At 35.0% G+C, this 14,891-nt stretch overlaps 2 protein-coding genes across 2 annotated transcripts; both read right to left on the minus strand.

Moving 5' to 3' along the window:
• Positions 1 to 898: 898 nt before the first annotated feature.
• Positions 899 to 1,341, minus strand: LOC149209837 (uncharacterized). The gene has a single exon (XM_089394328.1). The coding sequence runs from the start codon at positions 1,339 to 1,341 to the stop codon at positions 1,009 to 1,011; it is 333 nt and encodes a 110-aa protein (XP_089250454.1). The 3' UTR covers positions 899 to 1,008.
• Positions 1,144 to 1,915, minus strand: LOC149209838 (uncharacterized). The gene has a single exon (XM_089394326.1). It carries the CDS (start codon positions 1,908 to 1,910, stop codon positions 1,380 to 1,382), a length of 531 nt encoding a protein of 176 aa, XP_089250452.1. The 5' UTR covers positions 1,911 to 1,915; the 3' UTR covers positions 1,144 to 1,379.
• Between the last annotated feature and the right edge of the window lie 12,976 nt (positions 1,916 to 14,891).

The following is a 14,891-nucleotide window of genomic DNA, read 5'->3' on the forward strand; positions in this document are numbered from 1 at the left end:
CCACTCCATAAACACAGCAGCAACACCGCCACTCCAAGACCTACGAACAAGAAATCTGCCTCTCGTTCAGAATGCTTAGATGAAGATCGTTGACTCGGACACCGACGCGTCTGAACAGTACTCTCCGGCGACACAGTGGAAACACAACATCAACGCTGCACTCACTGATCTCTCGGCAGTCTCGCAGTCACACTTCCACTGCGAGTTGACCACCACACCAGCAAACCACTTAGCCCGCGATCTGCAATCCATCGGCACTGCTGCCACAATCACAGCAGCTCCACTCAATCAATGTGGCATACCACGATTCCTTGCCAACTGCAGGCATTTCTGTCAACAGGTCAACTTCTGCCACACCAGTGCACTTTGGTAGGCAGGTTTCAGTCTCGACTCAGCTTATAGAGTCCTGAGATCTGACTCCATCTCCACGCAGCGTCCATCTCCACGCAGCCAGGAACACGCTGCAAATGTTGCGTGAAGAATCTGGTCCTGTAAACGCGAATCCACTCTCTCTGATCTGCACCAACACCGATGTTTCTGCCCTCACCGATGCACACTCCAGCTCCCTTTCTCGGCTCGTTGTGGGCTGCAGGCACGAACATGCCGCTCCACTCAGGCACACAGATCACCGTTCGCCAATGCTGCTAAAGACAGTGGCGTCCAAATAGCAACCAAAACAGGTCGCACAAGACGGCGCCACCGCAGCCCTCACAAATTTCTATTTCTTCCGCTGGTTACCAATCATGGCCTTCAGCGATAATACATAAAAACACACAGCTCCAGTCACTGCTTCGTAGAACTCTAACTTTGGAAAATCGCAAAATCATTCACCGGAGCAGGCAAGATCTTAGCCGGGATCACCCGAGTCTCCTAAGATACAAATCAGTTTCGTGCCTCATTTTCTTGGTCTTTATAAAAATGCATCAAGAACTTCAACAATTCCAGGCATAAATTCTGAATCGTTAAAACCTACAACGCTACGAAGAATTGCGATGGAATTTCCCCCTATTACACGTCCAGAGAATCACACATCCCGTGTGCCTCCTTTGTCTGCTTTAGACACTCGAGGTCGCTCACAGGAGGAGGAACCAGAGCCATATAAATAAAGGGATCGGATCTTCCGCCACTCCCAAACCGCTTAACTTTGTGTTCTTTTACAAGCATTCGAAGTGCTTTGCTTGTATCCGGATTGTTGCCGAAGACGCCTCTGATGCTCTTCTCAGAGCCGGTGGTTTGATCCAGAAGAAATTTCTGGATGGCAGTGCAACGAAATTTAAGTAGAGTTCCCACATCTCTGTTCTTCCTCTGCTTTGGCTTCTTTTCCTCTCGTCGGATCGCCATGTCTCTGAAAGTCTCCAAGTAACACTTATAACAGTCTGTCAGCGTAGAGGCAATGCAGCCGTAGTGCAACGCGAGACCGCAGATCGATTCCCGAGATGCTCCTTTTCAACTCTCCGTAGACACCAGATGATGAAATAGCCACCAGATGATGCTCCTAATGCCATCACAGGCAGTCCCAGCAGCTTCTTCTCTTTAAGCCACCATTTAAGAATGCTCTTCACTTTCTCCTTGTCCTTTAAAAAACTCCAACACTCCATAGAGCTCGAAATTGTGATAACAACATATTGTCTCACAAGAGCATGCAGCACAAGTAGTCTTTCCTCTGGTAGTCCGATGCAATTTAGACAATTTGGACTCCTGTCCCAAAAATTGACTGCCCTCCCATGGCAACCATGGGCGATAAACAGGACAGATTTAGCAGATTTGGGGATCTGCCAGATGACCTCTGACCCATTTATGTACTCCACAGTTGGAGAGAACTGCACCACATGCCTGATGCTGTTCCATGTCTCATCTAAGGATGGAGAAGAACGAGAATTCCCTCCTTTCGGTGACCACAACACAAACATGATTGCGGGGGAAAAAACCAGAGTTATCATACCAAATACAAGCGGATTGGGTTGCTGTTACGGACTGTCCCTCAACGGGGGACCTGAGAAACATTATGCTTCGATCCATACCTCCGACTGGAAATCTGATCCTCCAATCGGTGGTCGTTAAAGCCTTCAGAGATAAACTGTAACTTCCCATCGATGGCGTCAGTCTCCTTGCAGGTGGCAATCCTCTCCGAAAAATTCTTCGCGTAGGCCAGATCCGTGTCATACTCTTGACATAGGCGCATATCGCCTTGTTTGAGCATGCCCTAGGCATCGAAAGGGGGCCTAGATCTTAAGAACGATGGTCAAAAACTCGTTGTGGACAAAAATTCAAGCCATCCTGAAGCCGATAAAGGTCCCCATACTGCTTATCGTCAGATCTGTCGAAGATCTCACCGATTTTGGGTTGTTAGTCTCCAGATGCCAGAGTATTAGAGCTCGTTCGGCTTTATCCACACTCTGATATGTAAATAGAGACGGATCTAATCATCGAAAAAACCTGCATCCCCGGAACTCATGCGATCTGAACAAAACCCAAAAGAAAATGACGGATCTGGTCGAAGACGTGTGAGATCCAGTGCACGACAGGTCATCGAGGTTGGCCCCGCCACTTTCAGTCTATAATTCACCACACTGATGAATCGCCACAACTACCCCTGCCCTGGCCAATGGAGAACGGATGATGAACAAACAAATATTCACAAAAAAACTTTTATTCTCTTCAGCCCAGGAGCAGCCAAGCCCACGAGGGGCTAGGCCCTCAGGCTCTGATACCAAGATAAAATTGTAGACACTCAAAATATATTCTATTAATTGTTGAATGAGGAAATTACACACATATTTATACAATCAATAGTCTTAAGATAGGAATGCTATCTTAGACGTATAGTAGTGTGGTTGAGAGATTCTCTCAACCACACACTAAACTAGGAGAAACTAAATTCCTATTACATAGGAACAAACTCCTCAAATAGAAAAAATACAACCATAGACAAGTATGAATTAATTATTTTCAACTGGGCCAACCCACCTCTGTAAGGTATGAATGAGCTTTAGGTTCTAAACAAATAAGAATTTTCACTAAAGGGTTTTGGTTATAAAATTGCTATCAGAAAAATATTCCAGAAGCCATAAAGGTTGAAATTAAATCTTAAAATAGTTTGGAGGAGGACTCTGAAGTCATAGCATGTGAATATTATATTAGTTGCTTACAATCAAAGGTAATTTTGAACTAAGGTTCTTTGACATTATGGATTTGGAAATAACTAAAGTGATATTTTAATGTGGAGTGAAAGCTCCTATAGTGCTTGTCGAGCATGTAACTAATTTTGTTTCCAATTTCACAAAAGGATCATTTAAAAACAGAAGTAATCGGAAACCCTAATTCAGATCACTTGATATTGAAGAATGAAGGGTAGAATCAAGTTAGATGCCTATACTAAGTTTTTCCCAAGCAATATTTATATATTCTTATAATGATTAATGATTTTTCTAATTGTAAAGAATGCATGGGATGAAATAGATTGTTTATTTTTTTTATATAGTTGTAAGTAAGTATTACAACTCTCCTTCTATGATCTATTTTGTTAATTAGATAAGATTAGTAATGAAATATGTCGAAATGGTGAATCTACAAATAAGAACAGAGGTATTGGTTATCTATCATCTATTTCATTTTAGAATGGCTATGACCACACTTGTGACATATCGTGGCTATGACCACACTTGTGACATATCGAAATCAAAATGATTCGTTTAAATAATAATGGACTAAGCTTTAAAAATAATTATGACGACTGTCTGCCTCTCTGGTAACCATCAACGTGGCGGAGTTTGTTGTGAAAACCGATCCAAAATCAACATAACTTTCTAAGAACCAACATCGCCACTCCACGTGAAATTTTGTCATTATATTTTCTTCTGTCATAATACAAACGAAACAAATCCACATCGCCACTCCACGTGAAATTTTGTCATTATATTTTCTTCTGTCATAATACAAACGAAACAAATCCTTCATTCCCAAACTTTGACAGGAATACTATTCCTTTCAACCAGTCATCTATGACAACATTAGGGCTCTCAATTATATAATTCCCTTCTCGATGGATCTATGCACAGTAATGTCTTCAAACAAGATTTTTCATCGTTGTCTCTGTCGGTATTGAACTTAAATACTATAAGTCGTACTTGTGTAATTTTTCTTCTAGGGTTTTGGAAACTTGGGTCTACCTTTCCCTATTGGACTTTAGAGGTTCCCTAGGTTTCCAGGTGTCGTTTTAGAGCAATTCAATGCCTGTAAAGTATTTTCTGAAACTATTATTTTTAGCTTTGGTCCAAAACAGATATTTAATGTCTCTCGCTCTCTTACTGGCATGGAATGCGAGTGGTTTAGATCCTACAAAGTCTAAAGCATGAGCCTGCCTAACTGTATTTTTCATCTGAGGACCAGCACCGTAGAGGGCTATAAGTGGCGAAGGACAAGATACTCACCTTGACATTCAATGGAAACATTCTATAAACATACATTCATGATTAGCTGATCATAGATGTACATTCAGCGTATTACGAGTGGGTAGACTAAAGTTGAAGGCTTTTGAGTTAATATAATTGAAAATTGGTGGGTATCCTGCGCGAATAAAGATCAAGATGAAACCAAAACAAGGAAGGATCCCTAGGTAGTGAAAGAGGACATGCCGCTCAGTAATTACATAATATACATGGGACGGGCGTTGGAACTTTATGGACAAAGCAGCGAGTATGTAGAAATAAAGGTCTTTCAAATTGTTCATAGATTACATAACATGTACAAAAATGTTGTCTTATGTTTGAAAACTAGCAATGAATTGTGAAAGAGTCATGTCCCTCTACAACACTTATGATAGATTGAATCGGAGTTGTGTCAAGTAACACTAGCTCTAAGGAGGGGAGACTATGACGCGCCATAGAGACATAATGATATTACCAACCAATTTTTCTCTCCACCTTTTGCTTGAATGGAGTTACTGGTTCATGAGTTTTTCAAAACCCGTAACAGTGAAATATGTCGTTAGTGAAGCTTTTGAAACTATGTGATTTAAAACACAACCACACCTTTTGCAAGTGGAGTGACGAAGAAAATCACCTCAAGGACCATTGTTCCCTTTGGATCCACAAAGTCGTTTTTCCTGCTTACCTTATCCGCCGATATGGAAGAGTTTGTGAGTAATTTCTAATTAAGTTATCTTAAAATTAGTCATTTGGATAATGTTTATTCCATTGAAAACATGATCGTAGGTCTATCTTTCCTTTTTCTTGTAGATTTAGATAACAAAAGCCACGTTTAATTCGATCGACAAGACTAATGTTTCCCATTTTTTGATCTACAATATCACTCTGTCTACTCACCTTATCCACTAAAATGGAGATATTTCGATAAGGAGGATACTTTTGGGATAGTGGTTATCCTTATGAATAGGCTCCTTAAAGAAATTAGTGGTTAATGGTTATATGGATTGTCATGCCATCAACACATTTCGTTTGGATAATAGTTATCTAGTGTTTCTAGCTAACCACATATTAGTTCTATCTTATCTTTACGTTGGGATCGGTTAGACTATTCTAAAAGACCTCCTATATTAAAGCGATATATTGATGTCGGGGAAACATGGGATGTATAATCTCTAGCATAGTGTTTCTCATTGGGAAGGAGAGACAGATTTTGATACAAACCAAACCCTAACATATCCTCATTGTCAACGAGCTTCATGAAGCCTCGAGCTTTAGCTCTAGTCGACAGTTTGGTAGAATTTCTAGAATTCCTGCGGAATGCATGTATGGGCATTATTCGGAAGGTTCTAGCAGATAAAAATAGGGAAAAAAATGTGTACCTCCAGAGCTAGAAATCTGACAAATTCGGTGACATAGGATGAAACTGACAGATTCAAAGCGATGGAAGCATAAAATATTATAATATTTCAATTATTTCTGTTTCGCAGAACCCCTCTATTGCCTCTGATAAATTCCTCCTCCTTATCGAGGTGAAAAATATTAGGCTGGTTTTTGTGGTGCTAGGCCGGTCAATTCCAAAGTTATATTCCTGGCCAAGAGTATACGAGCTTCATTTGTGCGTTGTAGAACATATGGAACCTGGTGGGTGGGGTTGAAACATTTATGGAGCCTCACCATCCAGAGGAGGCTCGATGGAGCAACTGGCTATGCTCACAAGGATGCTCTTAGGAAATAAACAATTTGTTGGTCACATAAGCTAATTCGACTCTTTTTTATATGATAGCTAGAGGTTTGAGGAGTATAGAATTCTTTGCTTAGATAGGATTTAGTTGTATGAAGAGGACGTCTCTATTTCAGGCATCCAAAAAGGCCATCGTGAATTCCTACTTAAATAAGTTTGAGAGGCTGAGAAGCTAACTAGCCCGATTGAAGAACATCTCTCCATAATTGTCTGTAGGTTCAAACCCCACAATTGGTATTTTTCGAAGGGAAAGTATTTTAGGAAAATAGGTTATTCTACTAAATAAGAAGTCCCTTATATCAAGTAAGAATATTCAAGGCTTTCAGGATGCAGTAATCAAATTATGGGTACTTCTGTATGTGTGTATAATTATATGAGCTATTTTTTTTATGCATAAATCATCTCATAATTATATGAATACTTTCTCCTTGGATTTCATAATTTACATCATTCTTGAAGTATGTATGTTTATCTTTCATGTTGCATATGATGAATGTATATTGTTCCAAACTTATGACGTGATTGCATGCATGTGCTTAGATATATGTATGGCTCATTGTGTGGTTAAAATGAGCTGCATTGGTATTCTTACGTGCATGGATGAGTCAATTTTTTCACAAATTACCACAATTTAAAATTTGAGTTAAGATACGCTACAATGGGTATAGTTTAGTTTGATGAATAAACCAGAAGGGATTTCATGATTGCATTTATATTTAATTTCTCAAGCCTAAGTATTGTGGATAGATATAATAGCATTGTGGGAGAAAGGAACTGTGAAACATTATAGAAACAAATAATTCTGCAATATGTTATATAATATAGAACCTTCCAATCTTGTAGTGGAATAAAGAGAAATGCAAAGAAATGACAACAAATAACATGATGATTATTCCAATAAGTAGAAATCGTCAACCATAATTAGGTTACCTTTTTAATTATGCCTACTTATTGAATGTTAGGAATTATGTGAATATTAGATTTTTATTTTATGTGTGGAAGTTCTTCCACAACTAAAGTTTTAACGAACAAATACTCTATACCATGATTTAAAATTGGTTCAAGATGTTTTAGATGTTCATAGTAGAGTGGGAGGAATGAACAAATTTTTAATAATGGTAAAGTATGGTTATTACGTCGAAAGTGGGATGATGAATTTTAGTGATACGATTATCATATTATTCTACTCATATCAAAATTTAATTTATGATTGGTATGATTGTTATACAAGGACATAATTTAATGGAATAAAGTTTATGCTTATAGCGATCCTAAGAAAGGATGATATATGAAGGAGGAGACGTTAAACACTTATAAGGCAACTCACAAACAAAAATAGATAAAATGTCAAGTGTTTTTGTTCCATAGTTCATGTCCAATATGAGGAAAAATAAAAAAATAAAAGTATATAAATGAAAACTATATAAATCATCAAGAAAGAAGTTCATGACATCCTATCAATGTTAACAAAAGTTTATGGTTAATTAAGTGGGTTCCATCATATATCAAATTCTAAAGGTATATTTTCATGAAGTTTCCCATGAAATGACAAGTCTATGTATATGGTATGAGACTATGCATTTTTAAAATTGTCTTTAAGATTTATATTTTGTGAATCCACATTTAATCATGCAATTCATTTTCGGATGTGGTTTTTCCACTAGTTGAACTGTTTAATTCACCGTTAGGGGGAAAACGCTTCAAATATACACTATTGTAAGGAACTCAACCTTACTAGCTCATTATTCAAATATTCAGTAACAACATGCATATTTGGACGTGCATAGTTTGGAACCTACACATTTCGTTTGAGTAAAGAAATAACTAAATAATTGTAACTAAGATAGATAAGAGGCACAAATTATATTCCAATCTAAATAGAACTAGTGTCACAATGTGAAGTGAGTGCACAAATGCAATACAACTCACTATATGCATGTTGGAGAAGACATCATACATTAATTATTTATGACTCTAATAAGAAGGTCCATGGGACTGACACCCAAAATTACATCTAGGGTAAAAATAAGAATATGAGTGTAAAAGCAGCTCCTAGTGCTTGTCAATGAATAGTTGTAAGAAAATATTAAATACACCCTCAAGGGAACATTCTCAAGTTCACTTAAATTTCAATCTATTAATTATTACAACTCAAGTGTGCAACCTCAAAATTCACAACCTTGATGTGCATATTCATACAGAAATAGATGGAGTTCTATTAATATCTCACAAATATGAACCTTTGAAATATGTAACAAGAAGAAGATGCTTCCAGTAGAATGATTGTATATCTTAAAAATGTACTTCTTATGGAGATTGATAAGATTAAAATTATATAAATGGAAATCCATGATAGATATGGGGTTGCCAATGAAATTAAAGTAGAAATTGAGCAATTCAAAGTAGCCTAATGAATAACAATTATTTTACACTAGATTCAGAACATGATTGTCTAAATATATACAAAAATTCTTGATAAACCCAAAAGGTTTCGCATTAATATATCTTATGATGATATAAGGATCTTATGCTAGTAATATATATACCAAACGGGTGACATATAAAATGTTCTAGAAGAGAGAGAATAATAAACCATCCAACAACTCATTGTTAAATCAATATGATGCTTTAACCATCTTGGATGGCTCAGTGGTAATGGTAAGTGAGCTTTTTGTAAAAGATAAATGGTTTTGATAAAATGATATCTAGCAATCTATTCAAATGAATTGACAATTGTACAATCTGAGATGCATATTTTGTAGCATTATTTCCTATCAAGCAATATTGGCCAAGTCTACTTGTCAGATTACATTGATAATGTAAAAATTATTGCATAAATAATTCAATAATCGATTTGGTTTCCAAGAAATGAATTTTATTGTACGAGGTCATGATCTAGTGTTAAGGTGGGGTATCAACATGTTAGTAACCCAATTTCACACCTTGGTACAGATAGTACCCTGGAATGTAAGAGATTGGGGAATGTGAAAATTTGTAACCTTCATTCATGACTCATGTATGGGAGGTGTATGTACTTACATACTAATTGTTCGATTGGTTTTGAAGATACACTGAATTATTCATGGCCGACAAGGTGTTGGAAGTAGTGTTAGAATGAACAAACAAGAAATCATATGACATAGCCAGTTTATTTGTGGAGTACTTTTGAGTACAAAATGATTATTTTCTTGACTAAATACAAAGTTATGGTTATCATTAGACTTCAAATTAAATGATGAAGTGCATACTGGACTAACTATCATAGTTAATAGTCTACTGAGGTCATATTCCACTATTATTAAAACCTTGTCTAGGGGATAGATTCAACCCCAAAACTTAGTTATTGGATTTGTAGAGTTGTATTATGCATCTATGTTATCATTTTGCTGAAAATTTCTTGCAACCACAAGATACATGAAAATAATTAGCCAAATGAAATCACTTGAATACATTAATATGAAAATTTGCAGTTATGCTCTAGTTACACAAGTTGAATATGTCCATGAATGACTTATTCTCTCATCAACAAACCGAGCATGTCTTGATTGGAATTTCCTAAAAGTAGCGTAAATAAATATAGTAAAATTTGACATTGACGTGATGTTATGCTAATTATACTAGCATTGTTTGAAAACATGTGGATAAGGTACATGTCGTGCATGTGATGCTATGAACATTTGGTATTGGGTAGACATTGTATAGGTGGTAATGTGTACATGTGGTACATATGCTATTGGTGTGGATGCAGGTATTTCTTGATGTTCATTGATGTGTATAACTGTAAATGCACATGGTTGAGGAGAAATCACTAGGTGATTGCCTTGTGTGCCAACTGATCTCGAGTGTGTGCATAATAAGGACATAAGTGGAAGTGAAGGAGTAATTCAAGGATAAGTACGAGAGTTTATGCTAGTGTATATACATGTGATTTACGATGCTGGTCTATGATGGTTACATATGATTTATGGTTATGATTTTGAGCTAACCTGATGTGATATTTTAATACATATGGATTGGTCAAATGAGCTAGTTTGACTTGTTATGACTAATGTAAGAAAATTGCAGGAAGAAAGTTTTCAACAAGAACACAAATGAATTTAACGAATGTGCATTTCTTCCTATTATAATACAAAGAAAATGAGGAATCATAGTTAAATGGCGAGCAAAATTAACCCATATTTTCTCAAATAGCAGTACTATTATATAAAGTTATGACATTCACTGTGGTAAACAAAATTGAGTTGTTTTAAGCACATCTAAAGTCTCTAACATAATTGATTGAACAAATGTTATAGGTAGCAATCAAAGGAGAATTATGGTAGAACTCCTTTGTAACTTATATATCGTAAGGTTTGTTTCAGGTGGAAAGGCCATGGGAACCTAAAAATTCAAAAACAACGTCATGTGAATGAGGAAATAAATTCTAAGATGCAATAATACACCGAGGACGGTGTAACTTTAACGGGGGCAGTATGTAACACTCTGTTCACCTAAGCTAAGAAAAGCTAGGTGTGAGGTATAACAATGAAAGTAAATACTTTATTATTAAATAAATAATAAAAATAATTTAATCACTTGGAAAATGAGACACCAAAAGATGAGATTCTTGCTAAATGAAATCCCATTGGTGAATGGGAATGTATAACTCTTTCATGATAAGACCTCAAGATCCAATTCTAGATAAGCTTAATAGATTAGAGATAAATATCCATTAAGAAACTTAGCTAGAGAAAGATGTTAAGTTTACAAAAAACACAAAATCCTTGCAGGAGAGAAAGACAAGCTTTTATGAGGAAAAGCCTCGTGGGAGAGAAAGGTGAGCTTTTCTAAGAAAATCCTAGGAAAATGGATAAAAAGATCCATAAAACTGGGACACCACGGAATGAAACCATATCATGAAAGTGGGTATTAAATATCCATTGAAGAGATCAAAAAGAGGCAGTTGATCCATGGCAAGAACTCTCGGCTCGAGAGTGAGCTGGAGGAAGCCAGTTCTAGGTTGGGTGGTGGTGCTCAGTTTTCCAACTGACTTTCTTCAGCTAATCTAGTTGGCTTCAATTTCTTTGGATGTTCTATATGTGGCTCCTTACCCTTTATGTTGTCGCATCTTTAAACTTCTGAGTATAATTACATTGTGCTATCTTATGGTTCAATACTCTTGATGTTGTCAAATTTTTAAGTGTATGAGTATAATTTCATGTATAATCTTTATTCATGAGATGATGGAATAATTATGCATGTGACAACTATTTACTCTAAATTTAATTGAAGTTAAATTGGGGAATGGGAGCGTAGTAGGTAATTTTTAATATTGGGTCACAGAGGTATGTGACAGTTTCAATGTTTCTTCTAATCATTTCTTTCTGCTTCTATTTTGTAAATTTGTCAAACTCACATATTGTGTTTGAATACTATTAGTGGGTTTATGATTTACCTCTTTTTCCTTTCTTTCATCTTTAGATGTGTTGCTAAAACATAACTTGTTCTTATCTAGTATCTAGAGATGGGAGATAGTGTAAAAATCTCTTACACGTAATTCTGGTGGGTACTAGATTACGGTTGTTAGATCTTGTATTTTTCTATGAAAACTGATCTGGATCTTCCTTATGTCTATCTACAAATGTGGGAGAATTGAAAACTTGATTATGTATATCTTTTGTCACTACTAAGTTCTGATCCTTATATCCTTTGATATAAATAATCATCGTTACTTTAAAACACAATATATTATAGATTGTAGCTATAAGATCAAAGGTGTCATGATTGGGCTTAACCAACAAGTCATTGGTGATGGGCCATGGTTCTTCGAAAACTAGTTACTTCAATTTAGTATTTTCCTCTTGATGCAGATTTTCCGCCTCTAATATCACTAGAGGGATGCATAACTCCTTCTCATCCAATGGTGATTGAGGATCCTCATCATCCTAACCATGTGGAATTATTTAGTTTCATTCACATGTTAAAATTTAAGTACATAGTCAAAACTATTAACCCCCAAAAGCTGAAAAGCCTTAATCTTAAAAGTATGGTTGTATGCTACCTCAAAAGGCATATGGTAACTTAGGAAAAAACAAGGACCTCTTAGAGGGAGATTAGTTAAAGTTGATATGCAAGAGTAATCGAAAGAGAGTTACCAGTTGAGTGGAGGTTGACACTCACAAATTTACGTAGAACATAAACTAAAGGGCATGAAAAGTGCAAAAACATCATCAAATTTTCATTTGACAGGTAGAGGGGATTTGAAATTCCATGTCTGCATATGACTGATAGTGAGTGCATTTCTTATTGCTCTCGAATGCGACCGACCCTTCAATATAATTTTTGTCATCATTGATTTTTTCATCTCATAGAAACCTATGTCTTCTTAAATCTATCATAGGGTGCAAATAATGGTTAATGTTTTTTAGTATAGATTAAATTGTAAAATAATTTTATAAGCTAGAATACAGTGTTTTGATATTTACTATTTAGAGGAGAAGGTATGGTCATAAAAATCAGTAATTATTCGCTTTAATCATGGATTGCAAAACATTTTTATAGTGTAAAACATAAAAAATTTGCACCTCCAAAGATTTGATCTCTCAATAGTTACTTGATAATAATCATTAAGATTATTCTACATTAGTTCTCTATATCTATAGATATATAGATACTAATTTTGCATTTTTTAAATTCTATTTTTGAATACATAAATGAATTCAATCTATTTGCATTTTTTAATGTAAAAATAAATTTAACCCCTTGAAAATCAAAATATTGAAACATTCCAAGAGATGACACAATCATGAAAACATAAATAATGAAATGATGTTAGATGTTTCATCATGTACCATTAATATTGGAAGATGTGTGTAAGCAACAAAATGAATTTAAGACTTCAAAAAATACAAATATAAGTACCACTTTTCGAATATGAGAAATCAATTTTTCATCAAAATTTTAATTATGAAAAATTTTCTGACATTCCAATATTGGAACATTAGAACAACTAGAATATCAATATATCAGCTTATAGCTTTTAACACAACATTTTTTATATCAAATCGATGTAGCTACAACGTTTATATCATATTCATTTAATGACAATCACTTAAACAAACAATCATCCACCACTTCATAGCGCAGTCCCTTGGGCTTGGGATATAGGGTGGTCAATGTTATTGGGGGTAGTCATTAGCTAAAAATCTAACATGGAAGTGACTCCTATAGATGGAGAAAATTTGAAAGTGATACCTCTGTCCTAGCTTCCCATTAGTTAACATCTATGATCTCGGATAGCTATGGGCTGAAAACAAAATATAAAAGAAATTACTACAAAACATCCATGCTGACGCATGGAACTTTATATTGGAACCTTGTCAACATCTTCCATGTGTAACATGCTGACATGTAAAATACACATCAGATGTCATGCAAGATGCTATGTCATCCAATACATTATATGCCACATCCATTACCCTTTAAACGGCCACATCATATGACACATCAGATGCCACGATAGCTAATATGCCAGTTGTGCCACATGTTGAAACATGGTTGGTTGTCAACAAATGAGGTGCCCCACATTGTTTATATATATATGTGTGTGAATATTCCGATATGAAACAAAGGAACACTGGTATATTCACCATATTGCAGTATCAGGGCAGTAACTGTAGCCGGATACCATCAAACCAGCCATAGTAGGATATATGGCTTGCAAATAATTTCGATGTTCCAATATCTGGATATGGAGACAACAATGGTCGTTTATTGACGTGGAAATATTCATTACTTATGTAACGCCTTGTCGTTCTATCGGATAATAGTGTTTCAGGGTTTTTAGAGGAAAACAGGAAGTACTTGCGGAGGTTCGATACTTCGATACTTATCTTGGAGTATTTATTATTAAAACAAAGAAAGTTCAGAAAAAAGGGAATATTTGAATGTTTTTCAATAATTTTGTGTGTTTTTTTTAAGTTACAGTCTAATAATGGTGGGCTAAATTTTTTTCCTAATAAAATATTTATTTTAAAATATTAAAATGCTTTAAAAATAAATTAAATTAAAAGATTTGGCAAATTTAAAAATCAATTAGTGAAAATCGATTGAAGTATTAACCCAAATACTATATTTTACGACTATGGTATCCAATTGATATTAAAATAATCGAGCATGAGTTAAACAAAATTTTAAAGTTAACCCAACATTCTTTAAACACTAATTTTGAATCAATAAAATAGACGGAAGTGAAAGTATTTCAAATTTTATATCAATAAAATAGTGGGAGTGAAGGGTGGTTTTTAGGTTTTTTTATGTTTTTGAATAAAGAAGTTTATTTTGTATTTTATTGTGAAAATTGTGTGTAAGTATGTTTGTTTTTCTTAAAATAAAAATAAAATATTTTTTAAATAAAAAAATAATATAAATTATAATAATAATAAAAAATAAACTATATAATCTCTATAATCTTTTAAAATACAATTTAAACAATAAAAAATTACACATTATTTTTTAAATTGTAAAATAAATTTTCATTTCAAAAAATTTAATTTCTCGGCCCATTAAAATAAATTTAAAATAAATATATGCTAGTTTTTATTTCACGGTATTCATCTGTAATTTGACGAACCATTCGGTCATCGTATAAATAAATAAATATGGTCTACATTCAACGTCATTAAATATGGTCTACATTCAACGTCCTTAAAATATATATTTCTTTGAAATTTTACTGTGCGGGC

This window comes from Pinus tabuliformis, chromosome 1_2 (genome assembly GCF_031772625.1).
Source record: "Pinus tabuliformis cultivar Carrire ecotype Pingquan chromosome 1_2, CPIR1, whole genome shotgun sequence".
NCBI lineage: Eukaryota > Viridiplantae > Streptophyta > Pinopsida > Pinales > Pinaceae > Pinus > Pinus tabuliformis.

Excerpts from the sequence above, each read along its gene's own strand:
- LOC149209837 (XM_089394328.1), bottom strand. The coding sequence starts at position 1,341 with ATGGCGATCCGACGAGAGGAAAAGAAGCCAAAGCAGAGGAAGAACAGA.
- LOC149209838 (XM_089394326.1), bottom strand. The coding sequence starts at position 1,910 with ATGTTTGTGTTGTGGTCACCGAAAGGAGGGAATTCTCGTTCTTCTCCA.